At 37.8% G+C, this 18,839-nt stretch overlaps 4 protein-coding genes across 7 annotated transcripts in view; 2 read left to right on the top strand and 2 right to left on the bottom strand.

The window, feature by feature from the left end:
* The window catches only part of LOC136237116 (serine/threonine-protein phosphatase 2A regulatory subunit B'' subunit gamma-like), a 24,039-nt gene extending 14,699 nt beyond the window's left edge, over window positions 1–9,340 (top strand). For all 3 annotated transcript variants that reach the window (XM_066027408.1, XM_066027410.1, XM_066027411.1), the window contains exons 12-18: window positions 2,776–2,851; window positions 3,144–3,204; window positions 8,609–8,684; window positions 8,741–8,878; window positions 8,925–8,984; window positions 9,037–9,104; window positions 9,163–9,340. In XM_066027408.1, the coding sequence (XP_065883480.1) occupies window positions 2,776–2,851; window positions 3,144–3,204; window positions 8,609–8,684; window positions 8,741–8,878; window positions 8,925–8,984; window positions 9,037–9,104; window positions 9,163–9,274 (591 nt within the window). In that variant the 3' untranslated portion in view covers window positions 9,275–9,340. The remainder of the gene's footprint in view (window positions 1–2,775; window positions 2,852–3,143; window positions 3,205–8,608; window positions 8,685–8,740; window positions 8,879–8,924; window positions 8,985–9,036; window positions 9,105–9,162) is intronic.
* Window positions 9,217–10,812, bottom strand: LOC136237117 (leucine-rich repeat protein 1-like). Its single transcript, XM_066027412.1, has 4 exons — window positions 10,513–10,812; window positions 10,370–10,468; window positions 9,607–10,319; window positions 9,217–9,557 (listed from the first exon to the last, which is right to left on the bottom strand). The coding sequence occupies exons 1-4, from the start codon at window positions 10,708–10,710 to the stop codon at window positions 9,320–9,322; spliced, it is 1,248 nt and encodes a 415-aa protein (XP_065883484.1). The 5' UTR covers window positions 10,711–10,812; the 3' UTR covers window positions 9,217–9,319.
* Window positions 10,753–17,719, top strand: LOC136237126 (tubulin-folding cofactor B-like). 2 transcript variants are annotated; one of them, XM_066027426.1, is made up of 6 exons: window positions 10,753–10,913; window positions 11,005–11,148; window positions 15,375–15,470; window positions 17,201–17,381; window positions 17,432–17,504; window positions 17,556–17,719. In XM_066027426.1, the coding sequence occupies exons 1-6, from the start codon at window positions 10,824–10,826 to the stop codon at window positions 17,668–17,670; spliced, it is 699 nt and encodes a 232-aa protein (XP_065883498.1). In that variant the 5' UTR covers window positions 10,753–10,823; the 3' UTR covers window positions 17,671–17,719. The 2 variants fall into 2 exon arrangements, with proteins under 2 accessions (XP_065883498.1, XP_065883496.1); XM_066027424.1 differs by having other exon boundaries at window positions 15,375–15,474; window positions 17,205–17,381.
* On the bottom strand, window positions 17,650–18,839 carry LOC136237120 (formylglycine-generating enzyme-like). Its single transcript, XM_066027417.1, has 2 exons — window positions 17,844–18,839; window positions 17,650–17,790 (listed from the first exon to the last, which is right to left on the bottom strand). The coding sequence occupies exons 1-2, from the start codon at window positions 18,702–18,704 to the stop codon at window positions 17,761–17,763; spliced, it is 891 nt and encodes a 296-aa protein (XP_065883489.1). The 5' UTR covers window positions 18,705–18,839; the 3' UTR covers window positions 17,650–17,760.

The raw sequence follows: 18,839 nt of genomic DNA, 5'->3' as shown, positions 1-18,839 counted from the left end.
CAACATTTACACTTTCCTAGTGGTAAACAGCACTAAAACCAAACACAAAATCTAGCCTTGGTGCAATCGCCTACAATGTGATACAGCTAATGAAAATTTTGCAGTGTACACTTTGGCTTCCCTGGATTAAAGGGCTTCAACTTTACTGTAACCTTAAGTATGGCTGACTGACTGCAGGCATGTAGAATTAAAGGTATAGTTGTTTTTTTACTGGGAAATTTTATGTATGAATATAAAAGTTGCCCTGTAAATCCCCAACTATGTAATTGTAGCATGTATATACCCAAGTCTGTGTGGGATATGGTAATTACTGATACAGTGGTCTCTCCATTATCCAGTGCCTGAATTTACAGTTGGATGTCAGACAATTTCTGACCATTTTTAGCATTTGTCTAACCAAATGTCACATTGATCTGGCATAATGTCAACACCAGCTAAATTGTACCAAATATATATACTTGTGTGTCTCTGCAGCTGGTTATGTAGCTAGTTTTCCGATACTTTGTAGCTTTTGTATACCACAGTTATCATTAACACTTTGCATTCATAAATGACAGTACTCTATGTATATGTTAAAGCATAGCTGCGAGTGCTATATGAAAAATAAAGTACGAAGCGTGCGGCCGAGTACTTTATTTTTCATATAGCACGAGCAAGGCTATGCTTTAAATGATTTATGGAACTTTCTACTCGTGTAGCTTCGCCATATACTAGAACTCGTAATTAACACGCATTGCACGAACTATTAGCAGCCTGAACACACACAAACCAGTTTAACAAAGTAACTCACGCATAGTTCACCATAATTTGGCATAGAAGACGTTCATCGCGTATTTTGGCAGGTTTTGCTTGCAACCCACAATCGATTCTATTGTGAGCCACATGGCGAAACATTTCCGTGATATCTCCAGGACTTGTCCGTTTACATTAACAAACGTAACAGCAACGTTACCTTCTCCCACCCATCATCGAAGCATTTAGGTATGTCTATAAAAGTAATCCGGTGGTTGAATTCATATTGGCTGGGGTGATTGATCACTCAGCGCGGCGAGGCTATCAGCCTTAACCGGCGTGGGTGATTAGTCATACTGGCACGAGCCCCGTAGGCTATTAGCCTATACTAAGGCACGTGGGCAATTGTGCTTTATTGCCCACAAAGAGTGCTTTATTGAACGAATAAAGCACTCTTTGCGGTCCAATAAAGCACTCTTTGTGGTCGATGAAGCAGTTGGCCGGCTGAGAGTGTACTTTATGAATTTAAAGTACACTTTTTTCTTTGATCTCGCCCACGCAAGGTTCTATAAACACATGTATATCTGTGCAGATTTTGATTATGTCAGACCAAAGTGATGTTTGACTATTTTTGAATTTGTTCTGACATTTTGTCAGAACATTAATTTCAGGCTCTCTTATCTGGCCATTGATTATTTGAACTTTCTGTTATGCGAACTGTGGAGGTGACTGTTCTATTAAAGTGTTTTGCCTACAGTGTATGAGTATTTTGCCTATAGTGCATGTTCTATTAGAGTATTTTAACTAAGCTTTGTATATAAATGTATGGGCTTATAGTATGTTCACGTTGAGCTGAGCTTATAGTATGTTCACGTTGAGCTGAACCCTCAAAAACATTTAATAACTCATGGATGCAATTACACACGATCTTGAAATTTGGCTCATTTGTAGTACTGCTTGACCCGCTAAAAATATTTCAAAATCTTTGTGTTCAAATGTTTGACATAATATTTACGGCCAATCAAAATTTTCACAATACATTTCCTATGGGGAAGCCATATAAGTACATCGTCCATTACAGCCCTTTCCCGAAATTGTAATGGAGCCAAACTGTACATGTCTGTTGTTGACACCTTTGCTGTTACCAATAATCATCTGGTTGGCTGAAATGTTACCTCTGTTGAGAAAAAACCACTTTTAATTTTTAGCTGTTTTTCAGGATTCAGCTCAACGTGAACATACTTATAGTTGATCCAAATTTTTCCATTTTTCAATCACACCTAATAGTGCTACTACTATAAGAGGTATACTAGTAGCTAGATACTTGCAACTTTGCGACTCGGATCCCATTCGCAACCACACCCATCAAATCAAGATCTAGGTTAACTATAATAGTGATAGAGTATGGATACCACACCTCTTAACAATGTAGTTAACAGTAAACAAGATTACCTCACCCAGCTAGCTGCACACCCTTTGTCTCGCTCGAGATACTCTAATACAACAGTCATGTGTGATACTCTAATAGAACAATCACAAGTTACACTGTAGCTAGCTGTGATATAACAAAAAACTAAACTAACCAGTACTTTAATTTGAAAATGAAGTAGGGATCTTTGCAATTAAAGGTAGTGATACAAGAGATGAATGATGGTATCACAGCATAGCTTGGTGGGAAAGTCTCTACTTTGGCACATTAGCTATAACAATTTTTTGTTCAATGCCAAAGGATGGACTTCCCACTGAGCTATGCTGCAATACCATCATTCATCTCTTGTTTCACTTTTTATTGCATAGATCCCAACTTTATATTTTAAATTAGCAATTTTTAATTACTATGCATTTCAAGTATTCCAAAAGGTGATTGTACAAAAGACGACTCCAGTAAGTGGTAAGTTTAAAAAGTCGACCACTTCATTAGCATTCAGATACATTCATGGTCAAAATCACCTTCCAAACCATCCTCATATCTTTCCAAAAATACATGTACTACAGTAGAACAACACTAGTACTTGTTAGTTTTTGCAATTCTTTTAAACACAGTTAAGAGATGAAGATTTACCTAAGGAAGCTCAGGAAGCAAATTGGTTTTCAGCACCATCATCACTAAGAGTATATGGTATGTGCTAGTTAAACCCAAGTACAAGTTAAGTGCAGTTTGCTAGCTGCTTTATAAACATACAGCCTATGTGTATACTGTTGTGATAGTGGAAATAACACGTGTTTTAATTTTAATGACACCTATTCAGATATGAAATGGTATGGATCAAGCAAAAATGTTTTACCAAGTGTGGTGCTTTTATCAAAAATTGAACAATTTTTCTAAGCTGCTCTACTCACCTGTCCTGTACTGTTGACACCACACGTAAACTTTTTATGTACATTATTGTTTGTTTTCCTTTTGTTGTCAGGTCAATATCTTAGTTTGGATACTGATCACAACGGGATGCTTAATAAGGAAGAACTGATGAGGTAACTGACATAGTTGCTGTGCTGTGTGTCTGCTTCTGTAGAGGAAATGAGATGTTGTGGTACACGTGTACTTAAATACTATACTGTAGTTTGTTGGGACCAATTTGGTAAAGGACAGTACGTGACATAAAAGGTTTACATGTGATTAAAATGATTACTTTTAAAAAGCAAATTGACAATCATTTTGTTACAAGCGTAATCTTTTTTGTATTGGTTTCAGTGTTTCCTTGGTTAAATGCCGCACCTTCAACAGTTGCCTTTGAGTGGTGTCACAATTGATTTTGAAAATAAGGGTTTACCACAGTAATTCAACCATTTTTAAAATGACACGTAACATTAATTGGTGATGTAACAAAAAAAATTTGGTCAGTATTTGCAATCAGTTTACTATTGAATATATTTTTACGTCACATACAGTACATGTACGTGGGTTCAAGGTTTGACTAGAAAAAGGTTTGATGGAATTGTCAGCAAAAAGTTAGACAAGAAAGTTTGTAGCTTTTAAAGCGTTTTTTATTCACCAAGCTACATCTGTCCTGCTGTTGTAGTGGGAAGAAGCCAAAGGAGTTTGAATGTATCTGATTAACTGAACAGTCAAATGCATCTATTAGAGTACTTTTTGATAATGGCATGATGAGGTACATACTCACCTTCCTCAATCACAGTGTACTTCTCCAGCTTTCCACAGCATTGGTGCATTGACTTAGTAGCTGTTCTTGTGTGATACGATTATACTCATTGAAAAAGTCTGGATCTCTAATATGCTTATTAATGTTCCGGACGATTTAAATTGAAAGTTCATCCATGTGTGCGCAGATAATCTGTTGCTTCTTCCCAAATCTCTGCTTAAGAAGGTCTAATGCTGTATCATAGTTGTCCTCACTCAAAGGGCAACTCCTTCACACATCAAAATATACTGCTTTCTAATAGACTAACTAATGTACTGAGCTTTCCAACTGTTGTGTAATACCATTGAGCCTGTTTCTCCGTAAAGCATCTAAAGACTCTGTTCCAGTAGTTACCATCTCTTTAGCTTCGCATGGACAACCTCCTCTAATAGTACATGTTCTCAAGAGCACTTCATTCGGCATGCTTAATGACTTCCAAACAATTTGAGTGGCTCTTCTCTGCAGAAAGAAAATCATGCTCAATAACTATCACATGTTGGCTTTCACAGGTATTGTTAAAATGAGTTGCCACAGTATTGGCACCAGCCAAGTGATCTCCTTTAGCCACTCTGTAAGCACTGACAGTATTGTATTTTTAGTGAAATTTAAAGAGTGGAAAAAAACTATTTCTAACAGGGATTCCCAGATCTCAGGATTAACAGGCCAATGACTAGACAATTAGGCCTGCAATACAGTAGACCCTCCAACCCTTGTATAACCGTATCCTCATGATCGAATGTAGAGTATTTTGAGTACAGGTGTATTTTCTATTACAGTATTTCAACAAAAAGTAGCATTAAAAGTTCAATAAATTTTTTTTAAAAGGGCAGCCAGCGGAGGAGATCCAAACACGGGTTTGATCATAGGCTCTCTCAGTGACTTGGTGTGTTAAGAAATAGGAAACTTATAGGAAACTTATAGGAATTTATTTTCAAAATAAGAGTTGACAAGCATGGCTTGATCTAGTGAAATCCAAGTGGAATTCGCCCAGTTTAGCAGGCGGGGTTGAAGATGGCCGTGAAGTTCAAGAAGCCAGCAACATGATCAGACTATACTAAATGACAATTTCCTAATGTGGAATCTGGACTACTGACAAATTATTAACTTTAAATTCTCAGAGACTGGAACATTATCACTTGAGAATACTTCAACTATTATACCAAGAGTTCATAATATTTGTATGGTATTTTCTCATACAAATTATTATCTAAACCAAAACAGCCAAGCTGTAAAAAAAAAGAGTGCGGCCCCCAAGAAGGCCAAGGTGAAAAAAGATGTGAAATCCAAGGTGACAGCCAAGAAATGGCTGTGATGGTAGGTTAATGGCAAAATTTTTAATTACGATAATTCAGGTGAATTTGTGTTGTCTCCTCCACTAGGATTCGGCACCAAATTCACCTGAATTGTCTTAATTAAAATTTTTGCCATTAACCTACCATCACAGCCATTTCTTGGCCGCTACCTTGGATTTCATATCTTTTTTCACCTTGGCCTTCTTAGGGGCTGCACTCTTTTTTTACAGTTTGGCTGTTTTGGTTTAGATATCACTTCTTTTTGCATTGCAAGCCACAAAGCTGGCCATAAACTGGCTTTGGTGCTTCCTTTTAACTTGTTGCTTTTCTTTACTGCAGGAATTGTGGAACAAAGGAAGTAATTGTGTGTATAGCTTTTGTCTGATTAAATATTTGTATATTTAACACTGAATGATCATCACATACTGTAGTTAATAAGGTGAATTCTTACATCACTGAACTGTAGCTGAAACTCTCATTGTTTCTAGCTGAACTCCTTTGTTTCTGGCTGAATTCTCTACAGGGTGATTTGCTTGCAGCTGAACTCTCTATATGGTGGTTTCTTTGTAGCTGAACTCTCTACAAGGCGACTTGATCTAGCTGAACTCTCTACAGGGTGATTTGCTTGCTCTCTACAAGATGATTTGTTTCTAGCTGATCTTTCTATAGTGTAACTTGTTTGTAACTGAACTCTCTACGGGATGGTTGCTTTGTAGCTGAACTCTCTACAAGACGACTTGTTCTAGCTGAACTCTATACAGGGTGATTTGCTTGCAGCTAAACTCTCTACAGGGTGACTTGTTTCTAGCTGATCTCTCTACATTGTGATTTGTTTGCAGCTGAACTTTCTACATGGTGGTTTCTTTGTAGCTTAACTCTCTACAAGGCGACTTGTTCTAGCTGAACTCTCTACAGTGTGATTTGCTTGCAGCTGAACTCTCTACAGGGTGACTTGTTTCTAGCTGAACTCTGGATGACTTGTTTCTAGCTGAACTCTGGATGACTTGTTTCTAGCTGATCTCTGGATGACTTGTTTCTAGCTGATCTCTCTACACGGTGAATTGTTTCTTGCTGAACTCTCTATAGAGTTATATGTTTGTAATTGAACTCCCTACAGGATTGTTTCTTTGTAGTTGATCTCTCTACAGTGTAACTTGTTTCTAGTTGATCTCTCTGCAGGGTGAACTTGTTTCTGGCTGAACTCTCTACAGATGATTAATGTTTGCAACTGAACTCTCTACATGTTGGTTTCTTTGTAGCTGAACTCTCTACAAGATGACTTCTTCTAGCTGATCTCTCTACAGGGTGAATTGTTTATAGCTGAATTCTCTGCAGAGTGAATTGTTTTAGCTGAACTGTCTACAGGGTGATCTGTTCGTAGCTGAACTCTCTACAGGGTGACTTGTTTGTAGCTGAACTATCTGCAGGGTGATTTGTTTGTAGCTGAACTGTCTACACTTCTTCTAGCTAATCTCTCTAAAGGGTGGTCTGTTTGTAGCTGAACTCTCTACAGGGTGATTTGTTTGCAGCTGAACTCTTTATATGATGGTTTCTTTGTAGCTGAGCTCTCTACAAGGTAACTTCTTCTAGCTGATCTCTCTACAGGGTGATTTGTTTGCAGCTGAACTCTTTACATGGTGGTTTCTTTGTAACTGAACTCTCTATAAGGTCATGTCTTCTAGCTGATCTCTCTACTGGATGACTTGTTTCTAGCTGATCTCTCTATAAAGTTGTAACATGTTTGTATAGCTGAACTCTTTACAGGGTGGTTTTTTGATTGGTTGCTGAACTCTCCAGCTACATGGTGACTTGTTTATACTACAGAGTGACTTGTTTGTAGCTGAACTCTCTACAGAGTGACTTACTTGTAGCTGAACATTGTATAAAGTAGCTTGTTTGTAGCTGATCTAGATGAACTCTCTACTAGGTAGCTTTTTTGTAGCTGAACTCTCTACACAGTGACTTGTTTGTAGCTTAATTCTCTACAGAGTTACTAGTTGTAGCTGAACTCTCTACAGGGTAACTTGTTTATAGCTGAACTCTCTTCTGTGTGACTTATAATGTTCTGAATCTCTGTAGCGACATATTTGTAGCTGAATTCTCTACAGGGTGACTTGCTTGTAGATAAAAGTAACTGTTTGTAGCTGAACTCCCTACAGAATAACTTGCAATGAAATATGATTCTATAACGGAGTAAGTTATAAACGTAGCTGATTGCTCTATTAGGGTGACTGTTCTATTAGAGTATCTCGATCTCGCATTTGCTACACATAGTTCGCTTTGGAATCATAACTCAGTGGTTTGTAATCCAATTCTTCTGTACTACTGCAAGGACTTTCTATGATGATTATTCCAGCTACATACTGATTTTCAGCTCATTGCTCTAGGTAGACGTGAAAACTAATAGTTTTTTATTCATAAAAATCGATCGCGTAATTTTGACACAGGTAGGGTTTTGTGTCATATCTCCATGGTCTTTATCTTGATTCCTTTCAAACCACAAAAAGGCACTCCTACGATGGTTACTCGATCTACATATAAATTTTCCTCCAAGGGGTTTACCCTGTAGGCGTGACAGACCTTCGACCTTATTTTACGCAAATAATCGGTGATAACTCCATGAATGTTCATCGGATTCCTACCAAACTTGGTACTGAGATTTGCCTTAATGAGCCCTTTAAGTGTGCCAAATTTCAGCCCGATTGGAGCACGTATTCGTGTTTTATGGCGGATTTTGTGAAGTGTGCGAAAAGAAATGGAAGAAAAATGAGAAAAAATCCAAACTTTGGCCGCTCATATCAGAAATGGCTTGAGCGATTTTCTTCAAATGTGGAATGTGGTCTTCCCTACCTAGCCGGCACTTCTGTAGCAAGTTTGGTTTCAATTGGATAAGGAATCACGGAGCTACAAAGGTGTGAAAATAGCATTTTCTTTCTTCCTGTTAATATACTCACGGTGTGGTGTGCCGGCTTCTTGGGCCACACGACACACTACCGTGTGTCTTGATGAACTCTTGACTATAGCAAATACATTTGCAATATTTAAAAAAAACATCCTGCAATGTAAAAAATGTGTGCCACTACACCTGCCCAATCCTGATATTGATCATAGGAGCATCACATAGCCTATTACCTAGACTTGGTCATCAACTAATTCAGTGGCTATAGGTAAGGAAGGAAACTGTACTACTTCTTGTCTGGAGGTATGTCTCAACTCTACTACCCACAACAATGTACAATAACTAGTAATGAAGTCAAATTTTTATTGATTCCTACTTGAGTCCATAGTCATGACTGAATTAAATAATGTCCACCAGGTGTCCTCTATTTCATTACTGTAATCTGTAATTTACTTTAATATTCCCTCTTGTACTTGTGTAACCAAGATTTTGTGTATATTCAAGGTAATTTCTTGTTGCTGTGTATAAGCAATATTTATTCTAAGGTATGGAACTTCCACTTTAACTATCGCTTTTGTTGATCGGATTTTTCAAGAATGTCTAACTTATGATGGTGAAGTTGTGAGTGCAAACTAAATTTGTCATGTCCTGGTATATCAATACACTTTTGATATTAGGATTACAAGACTTATTTGGACTTTGTTCTGGCTATGGAAAACAAGAAAGAACCCCAGGCTATTCAGTACTTCTTTCGACTGCTAGATATTGAAGGTCATGGATATTTGACTGCCTTTTCACTGCAATACTTTTTCAGGGTTAGAACGTTGTAACAATACATTGTGTTTTATTTTTTATTAACAGGCAATTCAAAAGATGATGGAAAGACATCAACAAGAACCAGTCAACTTTGCTGACATCAAGGTAAAGAACTGAAAGAATGGTCTATTGTATATTAATTTACTGTTGATTGTAGGATGAAATTTTTGATATGGTTAAACCAAAAGACCCACTAAGAATTAACTATCAAGATTTAGTGAGCAGGTATGCCAGAGGTGTTGTGTGCGTATGTACGTGTATCATTGCTTTCTTTTGTATGTAGTGGACAAGGAGAAACAGTGATTAATATTCTCACTGATCTTAATGGATTCTGGACTTACGAAAACAGAGAACTAATGTTAGCAGAGAACCAAAACACATCAGAAAACACTTAATCAGACACATGTACAAGGAATTATTATTGTATTACATTCATGACACTACTGTTTTGAATTCCACAATTTCATACATCTAGCTGAGCACAAGAAAATCTCCACTGTCACTCTGGTATTTCCCTGTGGATCCACTGAAGTTACCGTGGATGAAATGTTATGAAGATTTAACAAAGCAACATGATGTAGGTAGCTGTCAAAGCAAGCCTTGCCACAAAGGCATTGTTTGGCTGAATCCAGGTAATGGCAGATTCTCACAGGAAGAATCTGAGGACTATACCGCAATCTAAGATAATTAAAACATCATTGTAAGGTATAAAGTAAAGCACACATACCTCTCTCTTCGGATTGTTCTAGCAGCAAGTTCCTGTAAACAGGGAAGGCTTAGGTCGGCACATCTTCTCAGTAGTCCAGGACCAGAAAAGGGGTTACCAAACAGGTCTATTGATTCTAACTGTAGCCGCTTGAAAGTATGAGGAAGGACAGTAATTTGGTTACTGCTGGCTGACAAATACTTTAAATTTGTGAGCTTTCCGAAGCACTTTGGAAGTGTGGTTAGCTGATTACAATCCAGCTTTAATCGAACTAATCCTTTCAGCTGCACAAAATTTCCTGGAAGATTAGTTAACAGGTTCCGACTTAAATCCAAACTTCGCAGTGAAGAAGAAATGGTACCCAAACACAAGGCCAGTGGATATTCTTCAATCTTATTGCCAGACAGTTTGAGTTCTACCAATGAAACATTTTGTAAAGACTCTGGAACTTCTGAAATATGGTTATTTGACAAATCAAGATATGCTAGACTCTGCAAATTAGCAAGCCTCTTATCAATCCTGTTTAAATTAATCCCCACAGCTTCAAACCGCTCTAATGTTGTAGGGAAACCTTTTACAGGGTATTTTGCTTGTGAAATCACTACCAATTTGGTAGGCACAGGGTCAGCTGTGTTCACTTTTGATGGTAGCAAAGGTACCAATGTCTCTTGCCTCTGCTTGGCTGGTGAAAGTTGTAATAATTGTATCAATATGTGCAACTGTCTGGGATCCGCCTAGTGGCATACAATGATCATTGACAATTGTATAAAAATTATTCCCTTACCTTGCTGATTGATAACAAATGAGCTGGTTCCTTAAATTTAATAGTAGCTTTCCCTTCCTTTACAAATTTGTAATAAATTTTCTCCACGTTTCCTTCGACCTAAAAAAAAAATTATATCGAATGCTAAAGTCGTATTTACTCACAAAGTATTTCGTTCCATTTGTGTTTTTAGCTGTAGTTAGTAGCAGAAATATTTGATCTTTTCTATCCCGACATACCAACTTGGACTTTGATGTTTCTTTTCTTCCTACACAAAGAGCAGCTTTGCTCCGAAAAGACTTTCCAGCGTATCCTCCATGACTTAGCGTGTAGGTTACTTCCACTTCACAATTGATTTTCATGTCTTACCAAACAGATCTATGGTCTCGAAAGATCTAGAGTAGGTCGTTATACGAGACGCGCCAGAATTTGATTTTTCTAAATAATGCACGTATAGATTGCTAGAACTTGAAGAATGGCTGTGGAAGTAACAGTCAGTAGTTCATTAAATTCATTTGCATCGCAGAGTAGATTTAATGTTGACGTATCGATTAATGAGCTTAAGGTATAGATCTTACTACACTTATAGCAACTTTTTACTCTATCATGATTATCTATGACTATGTAGTTTATGTCTGTAAATCAATTCTGTATAGAGCAGACTGGAACTTATAACTGGAGCGTCATGCAGCACGATGCAGCTAGAACTCTTTAGTGATGAAGGAAAATTTATCAAACGCCTTGATGATGACTCAGCAACTCTTTCATCTTGCAATGTTATGGATAAAATGAGGATACACGTGAGTTAATGGCTATACTGTAAGATATAGTATGTATTCTTTTTTATTTAAGTTATAATAAAACAAATACAGACTATAAAATGTCCAAACTAACGGTGGAGATGCCCCTCGTGCATAGCCAGATTAACCATGATCGTTGAGGGGTCACACGCCTAGCAGGGGAGGAGTGGCACACAAAACAGCTGAGCGCATTAAAGAAAATCCTTATGATGTAGAAGCTAGCGAAGTACGTGACTGTAGGGTTTTTTTTGCGGAAGGCAATGCATGATAGATGGTAAGGACAAAATCAGTAGTTGGTCCACAGCCAGTAGTTGAAATTACTAAAGGTGAGAAACATACATCATGAACCTGCTGGTCATAAGCTCTCCTCTTCTGTTGCTCATTATGGCAATAACAAGTTGAAACTGGTACTGATTGATAAGATGGAGCATAGGGATTGAACACTTTTACATCAAAGTAATAAGCACGTTGATGTGAAATGCAGCACGATCCACTACGGTAAGACAAGCAAGCACCATCCACTACGGTAAGACAGGTTTTCCCCAGTCAATGGCTGCATTCTTTTGATACAAGTATTGTACATTTTGTAAACTGATTACATTGTGTTACTTTTCTAATAGCATCGACATGTTACATGCCAGTTGTCAAGTAGTGAGAATTAATATTTGTAGTCACAGATGCTTAGTCTTGGTTCTGACCACAAGTGTCTGGTGCCACTCAATACAAAAGTTTCACCACTACTGATCAAAACTTTGGTCACCAAGAACACATCTATGCGATTAGAGTTCAGTTTGTGGTAGCTAGGACACCCGTTGTGTGCCATTTACCTTAATTACATATTGCTGTCACGCATTTAAAAACCACCTGGGTTAGTGAAAGCTAATCAGTTACAGAGACAGCTAGTCTATTTTACAGATGATGTAGCACTGTTGTTTTGGGAAGCTTGTCAGGCTGTTGGTACTTGCAAGATAATAGTAAGGCTATTAAGTCAGTCTCATAATATGTTGATTGTAAAATACTGCACATACGATTGAGATACTTCAATTATGAAGCTAAGGCATCACATAGAACAGTCTAATTATAGTAGTGAGAGCAGTCTAATTATAGTAGTGAGCAGTCAGTTTCAAAACCTTTCTATAGTAGCAGTCACATCTACAATTACCTTGCTGACCAATTGCTCTTATCTGACATGTTTATATTGCAAAGAACTACCAAAAGTTTGTTTTGAGTTGAAGGATACTTTTTGAGAGTAAATGTTTTTAGGATTTTTTTGCAAAACATGGATTATGGACCACTAGTGGTTCATGCATGATGCAGTACCCTTGGTTATCCTGCCCTCATTTATCCGATAACTGAAGCCATACATTTATATACATAGCTGCCTGCATTAAAATACTCTAATATACACTTGTACTTAAAATACTCTAATAGAACAGCCATTTCCAATTATCCCAACAATTCACACTCCTGATACTGTTCAGATAACAGAGATCTAAATTCAAAGTTATGTATTAGTTTTAAGTTACTCTATAAGTTATTTGTTACTTCTTTTATCAAATGCTCATTATAATACTAGATGAATATAATGGAAACTTTAAATAAAAATGGAAATAAGGATCACCCAGAATGGGTGGCATACATCCCTATTCTGACTAATGTTAATTACATGTGCCATATTGTTTTTAGTTCCTAAATTGTGCTTTACTTTGCCACTATAGTAAGATCCCTTCTGGATTTTTTCACTGATCCCTATTTCCCTTTTAACCAGGCATGTTCCCACAACCGGCTACAGGCTGGCTGTAGGCACGCACTGGTTTCCTGAAATAGTGTATTTATATAGGTATGTATGTTTGTTTCCTTGTATGTCTTCACCAACAGCAAAGAAGCTATATGCTGAAAGTAGCCAGTGTGAACACTCTGTAGACTCTATATTATACTTATACAGGCTTACTCTGAACCATATACTTCATGTCAGTTCAAAATACGGGTAAAACTGGTTTCTAAATATGGTGTGAACAGCCTTCCTAGCTAGTGGGCCGTACTGGTGTTTTAGCATCCAAAATCAATAGCACTGGCCTTGTAGGGTACCAGAAATTGTATATCCCTTTAGCTCTTATCTGTGAAAGAAAATGAACAGCAGAACCAAGGCTATTGTCAAAAGAGCTTTCGTAAAGAAACACCATAGATAAACAGATAGTTTTGAGCAATGGTTGTGGTTTATATTAAAGCAGTTTGTTTTTATTATGTAATATTGTAGTTGTTGTGCAGTTTCTTCACATTTCCAGCCAATACAGATAACACTTTAGCGATTGGTACAGCATCTTCATGGTTCAAAAGAGCTCTGCCACATGTATTATACTTTTTTGAAATTCTATTTTGACAGACAGCATTCAAAAGATAAGTCTGTTGTCAATATCCACACATAACTTCTGCTCACGCCCAGTGATGCATGTGAAAGGGAGACTGGAAGTATGCATGCAATTTCTCTCCACCAAAATTTTCTGCATCATCTCCTTCTAGGTACTTATATACTTTTTTAGTTATCAATTTACTAACAGCTTCAGCATTTGACAAGTGCCATCAGCAGCTGCTAAAGATGCTTCCATTGGTTTATAAATTAACCCAATGCCTTTTTGGAATAACTGTACTTTTAGCCGTATTAGTAATGTCTATTGGGGGAGAAAACCATATCTGTAAGTACATAGGACAGATGACAGTTGATGATAGAAAGGAGAAATAACCACTCTTGTTGCCACTGAATCTTACAAATTTGGAGTCAACAACCCCAATGTTTCACAGGTCACTTAGGTTTAATATGTAAATATCATTCCTGCCATTTGATAGCCATTATGAAGTGCATAGAAAGTATAAATCTTGTGAATCATTTATTTCCTTTCCACATTCTGTTATCTTCATAGTTCATATTCCAATATGCTTGAAACTATACAAGGAGTAACTCGCAGCAAGCCAGTGAAGAAGCCCATTCACAGTCGCAGGACTCAGCTCAAATTTTGTATTACTGCTGCTTGGGATTCATTTAGGGAACAGTGGAATGCCTTGTAAGTATTTAGGATTTGGAGAGGAATTCAAGAATATTAATACCTACTTTTTTGCTTTTCTGTAAGTGGTGCTACCAACTTTCAGCAAACCAATCATATTATTCTGGAGTGAAGAGGTATGAAAAGGAAGGGTATGTGTTCATATGTTGTTTTCACCACGCAAAAGATTAGTAGATGTGAGGACCACCCTACAATGGCTGTAGTTTCTTCAGGCCCATGTGATATATGTGTACTACATGGCAGTTGCTATGTACGTAGTACACATATATCTGCTAAATGCAACAGATGGTTTGTGGTTTTCAATGCTAACTATATTCACAACCATTCCCTTTACCATCAGAATGGATAAGATAGAGAATTGTTTACCTCATCATCACTTTCTTCATCTATAAACTCTTAATTTCCAAACTACATGATCCACATCTCTTGTAGCGAAAGCAGGCGTAGCTCTAAATTATCCCTGTGTGCTTCCTTTACTCTACCATTGTGCAAATATTCTTGGTGCAGATTTTCCAACTTGGCAACCAGTGAGAGTTGCGGGCATTGCAACTATAGGACACAGGAGAGTTTTCAACTGCTTCATGTCATTAACTTTTATGACTAATGAAGAACAGTTGTGTGGTACAGCTGTGGAAGGTTCTAATTTATTTACTTGTAAAAAACACAGCTATGGAAAGCGTTTACGGATAAATGGCGACCTTAATTGCATGCTTATCAAGTTAGCCAAACTAGCAACTCACCACTTATTTGCTAGTTCTATGACTAGAAACAGATTGTATGGACACTTACTGATGATCTGGTGGCTAAGAACTGAGGGAGTTGATGAACACTCCAAAGAAGACAACTCAGAACTTGAAGCTTTACATATGCTTGTGTGTACAAAAGTACAGCACTCTCATAGGAGTGTCTTGAGACTGATGCAGCACTCAGCTTTGCCTTACGCTATCTAGTATTTTGACATGACCCCCTGCTTTATTGTATGTATGCATGGCGGTAATTTAAAATATAAGTAAAATCCCACAAGTCCCTAGATCAGCTGTTTATACCAACCTTCATTCTGCCCAGTAGTGTTTCATAAATATTTGTGTAAGCAGTGAGCTCTTGTTGTGCTTACAAACATTTTTTTTTGTCTTACTGGATGTTAGTTTGTGGTTTTAAAATACATAGGTTATTGAAAATGATCCCTTAAAGAAAAAAGGAGAATTTGAGGACACCTCTCAAGTTGAGAAATATGAAATGTCTGAAGAAGATTACAGTAAAAGAGCAGGTTTGTACAACAGTAGCAATAATATGAAATTTCAAGCTAAAAAATTAAAGCCAACTTTTATGTTTTAGTTGTTAGTGGTACAGAGTTGTTAGTGGTACAGTCTTCATATTGCCAAGAATAATCAGTTTGTGTGCATCAACTTGAAAACGTATTTAGTGTGATTTCTGTTGGTAGAATTTGACAATATTTTTGCATTGCTCAGTACTGATAATGTACCCCCATTCTCAGTTCCTTTCAACATGGATAAATTTGTCTATCATACATGTACATTAGTGATCATGGAGGTATATTATACTTTCTCAAAATCACCTGAAACCAGCTCCACAATACCTTCATGGTGCAATTGGCAGTATTAGTTATGTACAAAAGTGCTTCTGGTGAATTTTTTTTCTTTATTTTCTACTAGCTAACTACCTGTCTGATGCCTTCAGACAAGCGTAACTCAATAATGGCTAAGCTAAGGCTATGAGCTTTATTATTTTCACTGTTAGATGTCACTTCAGTTTGACAGGTGCCTTTTAGCATACTGCATTATATACAATACATGCATCATTGACTTAGCTTTGTCCTGTTTACTTTTGCTGACAGTGCAAAGTGTCCTTGTTCGCAGTTTACACTACTGCATTACACATGCCAAATAATGAACTAGAACAAGTGCATGATGTATAACAAGAGTTCATATACTGAGAAGAGTGTCCTACTCGCATTGCACGAACTATTAGCAGCCTGAACACACACAAACCAGTTTAACAAAGTAACTCACGCGTAGTTCACCATGCATAGTTTGGCATGGTAGACGTTCATTGCGTCTTTTGGCAGGTTTTGCTCACAACCCACAATCAATTCTATTGTGAGTCATATGGTGAAGTATTTCTGTGATATCTCCAGGACTTGTCCGTTTGCATTAACAAACGAAACAGTAACGTTACCTTCTCCCACCCATCATCGAAGCATTTATAAAAGCAATCCAGTGGTAGAACTCGTATTGGCTGGGGTGATTGATCACTCAGCACTGCGAGGCTATCAGCCTTCACCGGCTTGGGTGATTAGTCGTACTGGCGCGAGCCCCGTAGGCTATTAGCCTACACTAAAGCACGTGGACAACTGTGCTTTATTGCCCACAAAGCACTCTTTGTGGTCGATGAAGCAGCTGGCTGGCTGAGAGTGTGCTTTATGAAATTTAAAGTACACTTTTTCCTTTGATCTCACCCACGTAAAGTTCTATAAAACATAGTATTGATTGTACACTTGCCTAACTATGTCACTAGCAACTGAAGTCTCAGCATTTCTCACTGTACCATAAGCATGCCTTCATAGGTTTAGGCAACCTTCTACTGGGTATACTCTCTCCTCAGCATTACAAATTCTTGATAAGCCTTTCTTTGTTTGGGTGCTTGTGAATACCATACTTAAAACCTGAAGACTAATATTATAACAGCTGTATTTTAGCAAGAGTAAATAATGTAGGGGGGCTGCTGAGAACATTAATGTCATAATTACAAGCTTGGGGTCATCTTGCAGTAATTATAGCCACATTGTAGAATACTAGAAAATATTTGCCGTGTGGCCAACAGATGCAAGTTGTTATTGTTAAACAGCATTCACATTGTACCACGTCTTGTCATGCAGGGCCAGGCAGGGCCAGGGATAGGAGGTAGTGTGAACAGAGTGTTACACCAGTGTGAAGAACCCTGCTTTTAATATAGTATAATAAATTTCTTGCACCATAGATTCCATAAGGATGTTTTTGAAACAGAAGAGACTTGCTCAAGGAGTCGCAGGCCAAGACAATGATGCTTCTAATGTAGATGAAGAACGTTTAGCAGCAGAAGCCATCACAGTGGGATCTCGGTGTGAAGTGACCTTACCTGGTCTCCCACCAAGGAGGGGTCTTGTTATGTTTGTCGGTAAGCTAGCTAAACTCGTGTTAGAACTTCTGAATATGTGTATTGTACAGGTAAAACTCAATTCAAACCTGGCTATTGGGTTGGAGTGAAGTATGATGAACCACATGGGAAAAATGATGGCAGGTACAAAAGAAAAAAGTTGAACTAATTATTGTGTTTCTTGTACATATATAGCATTGCAGGACATCGATATTTTGAGTGCCCTCCAAAGTACGGAGCTTTTATAAAACCAAAATCTGTTCAAGTTGGTGATTATCCTGAAGAGACATTTAGTGATGATGAAATGTGATCTAATGTGATTTGTAAATACTAAACACATTAAATTTTTGTTTATGAGATACTTTTAGTACATCTAAAACCTAAATTTCCTGCTGAACTATCAGGCGTATTTTGGCTTCTGGCTGCACACCTGTAGCGATAGCAATACTCAGGGTGGCACAAGTATGATCCACCTTTCTTTACTTTATCTTTGCCATCTGATGGCCCTGCTGGATCTTTAGAAAAGTCTGTCGTATGCCTGATTGTCCACCAGTCTGAAGTCCATTCCCAAACATTGCCTGCCATATTGTATAGTCCAAACTTGTTTGGATAAAATGAATATACTGGACACGGCCCTATACATCCATCTTCTTTCGTGTTTTCTATGGGAAATTCTCCTTGCCAAATGTTGAGATAATGTTCTCCTTTTGGCATAAGCTTGTTGCCCCATGGGTATAATCTACTCTTTAATCCTCCACGGGCAGCATATTCCCATTCAGCTTCAGTTGGGAGTCTCTTATTTCTCCACTCACAGTAAGCCACTGCATCATTCCATGAAATATGTACTACTGGGTGGTTCCATCGGTCAACCAGGTTAGAGTCCAATCCTTCAGGGTGATGCCATGATGCATTTTTCACTGGAAGCCACCATGGTGCATTAGCAACTGCTTGAGTGATGTCTTCCTTGATTTCCTCACTGAGCAGGTACTCTAATACAAATGAGTCTCCGAAATTTTCTGCTTCAGTAACATAACCGGTTGCGTTCACAAAAACGCCAAACTCCCAATTGCTCACTTCATACTTATCCATCCAAAATGCACTGATTTCAACTGTTCTCGTTGGACCTTCGCCATCTTGAGGAAGGAATTGTTCATCAGTTCCCATAACAAAAGTTCCGTGTGGTATTTTGACCATCGCATTTGTCTTCCATTCTTCGTTTTCAAGCAGAGACGATGAATCATTCACCTCGCAATCACAGTTCTCTCCTGTTTTGCACGAAGCGCATGTTCCATGAGCAATAGCTCTTGCCAGTAGCACAATGAAAGACAAATGAATTAAATACATTAGTCGATAAACACCACACACGACCACAATTAAACGATGCGCATTATTTAGACTGATTGTGATTCTCAACTGCTTTGCTATCCACTTACATCATACAAACATGCAATAAGTAACGGTAGTGTTAGTTTACTGATA

The sequence above is a fragment of the Dysidea avara genome, chromosome 10 (genome assembly GCF_963678975.1).
Source record: "Dysidea avara chromosome 10, odDysAvar1.4, whole genome shotgun sequence".
Classification (NCBI taxonomy): domain Eukaryota; kingdom Metazoa; phylum Porifera; class Demospongiae; order Dictyoceratida; family Dysideidae; genus Dysidea; species Dysidea avara.
This window is presented reverse-complemented; position numbering and strand designations above follow the sequence as displayed.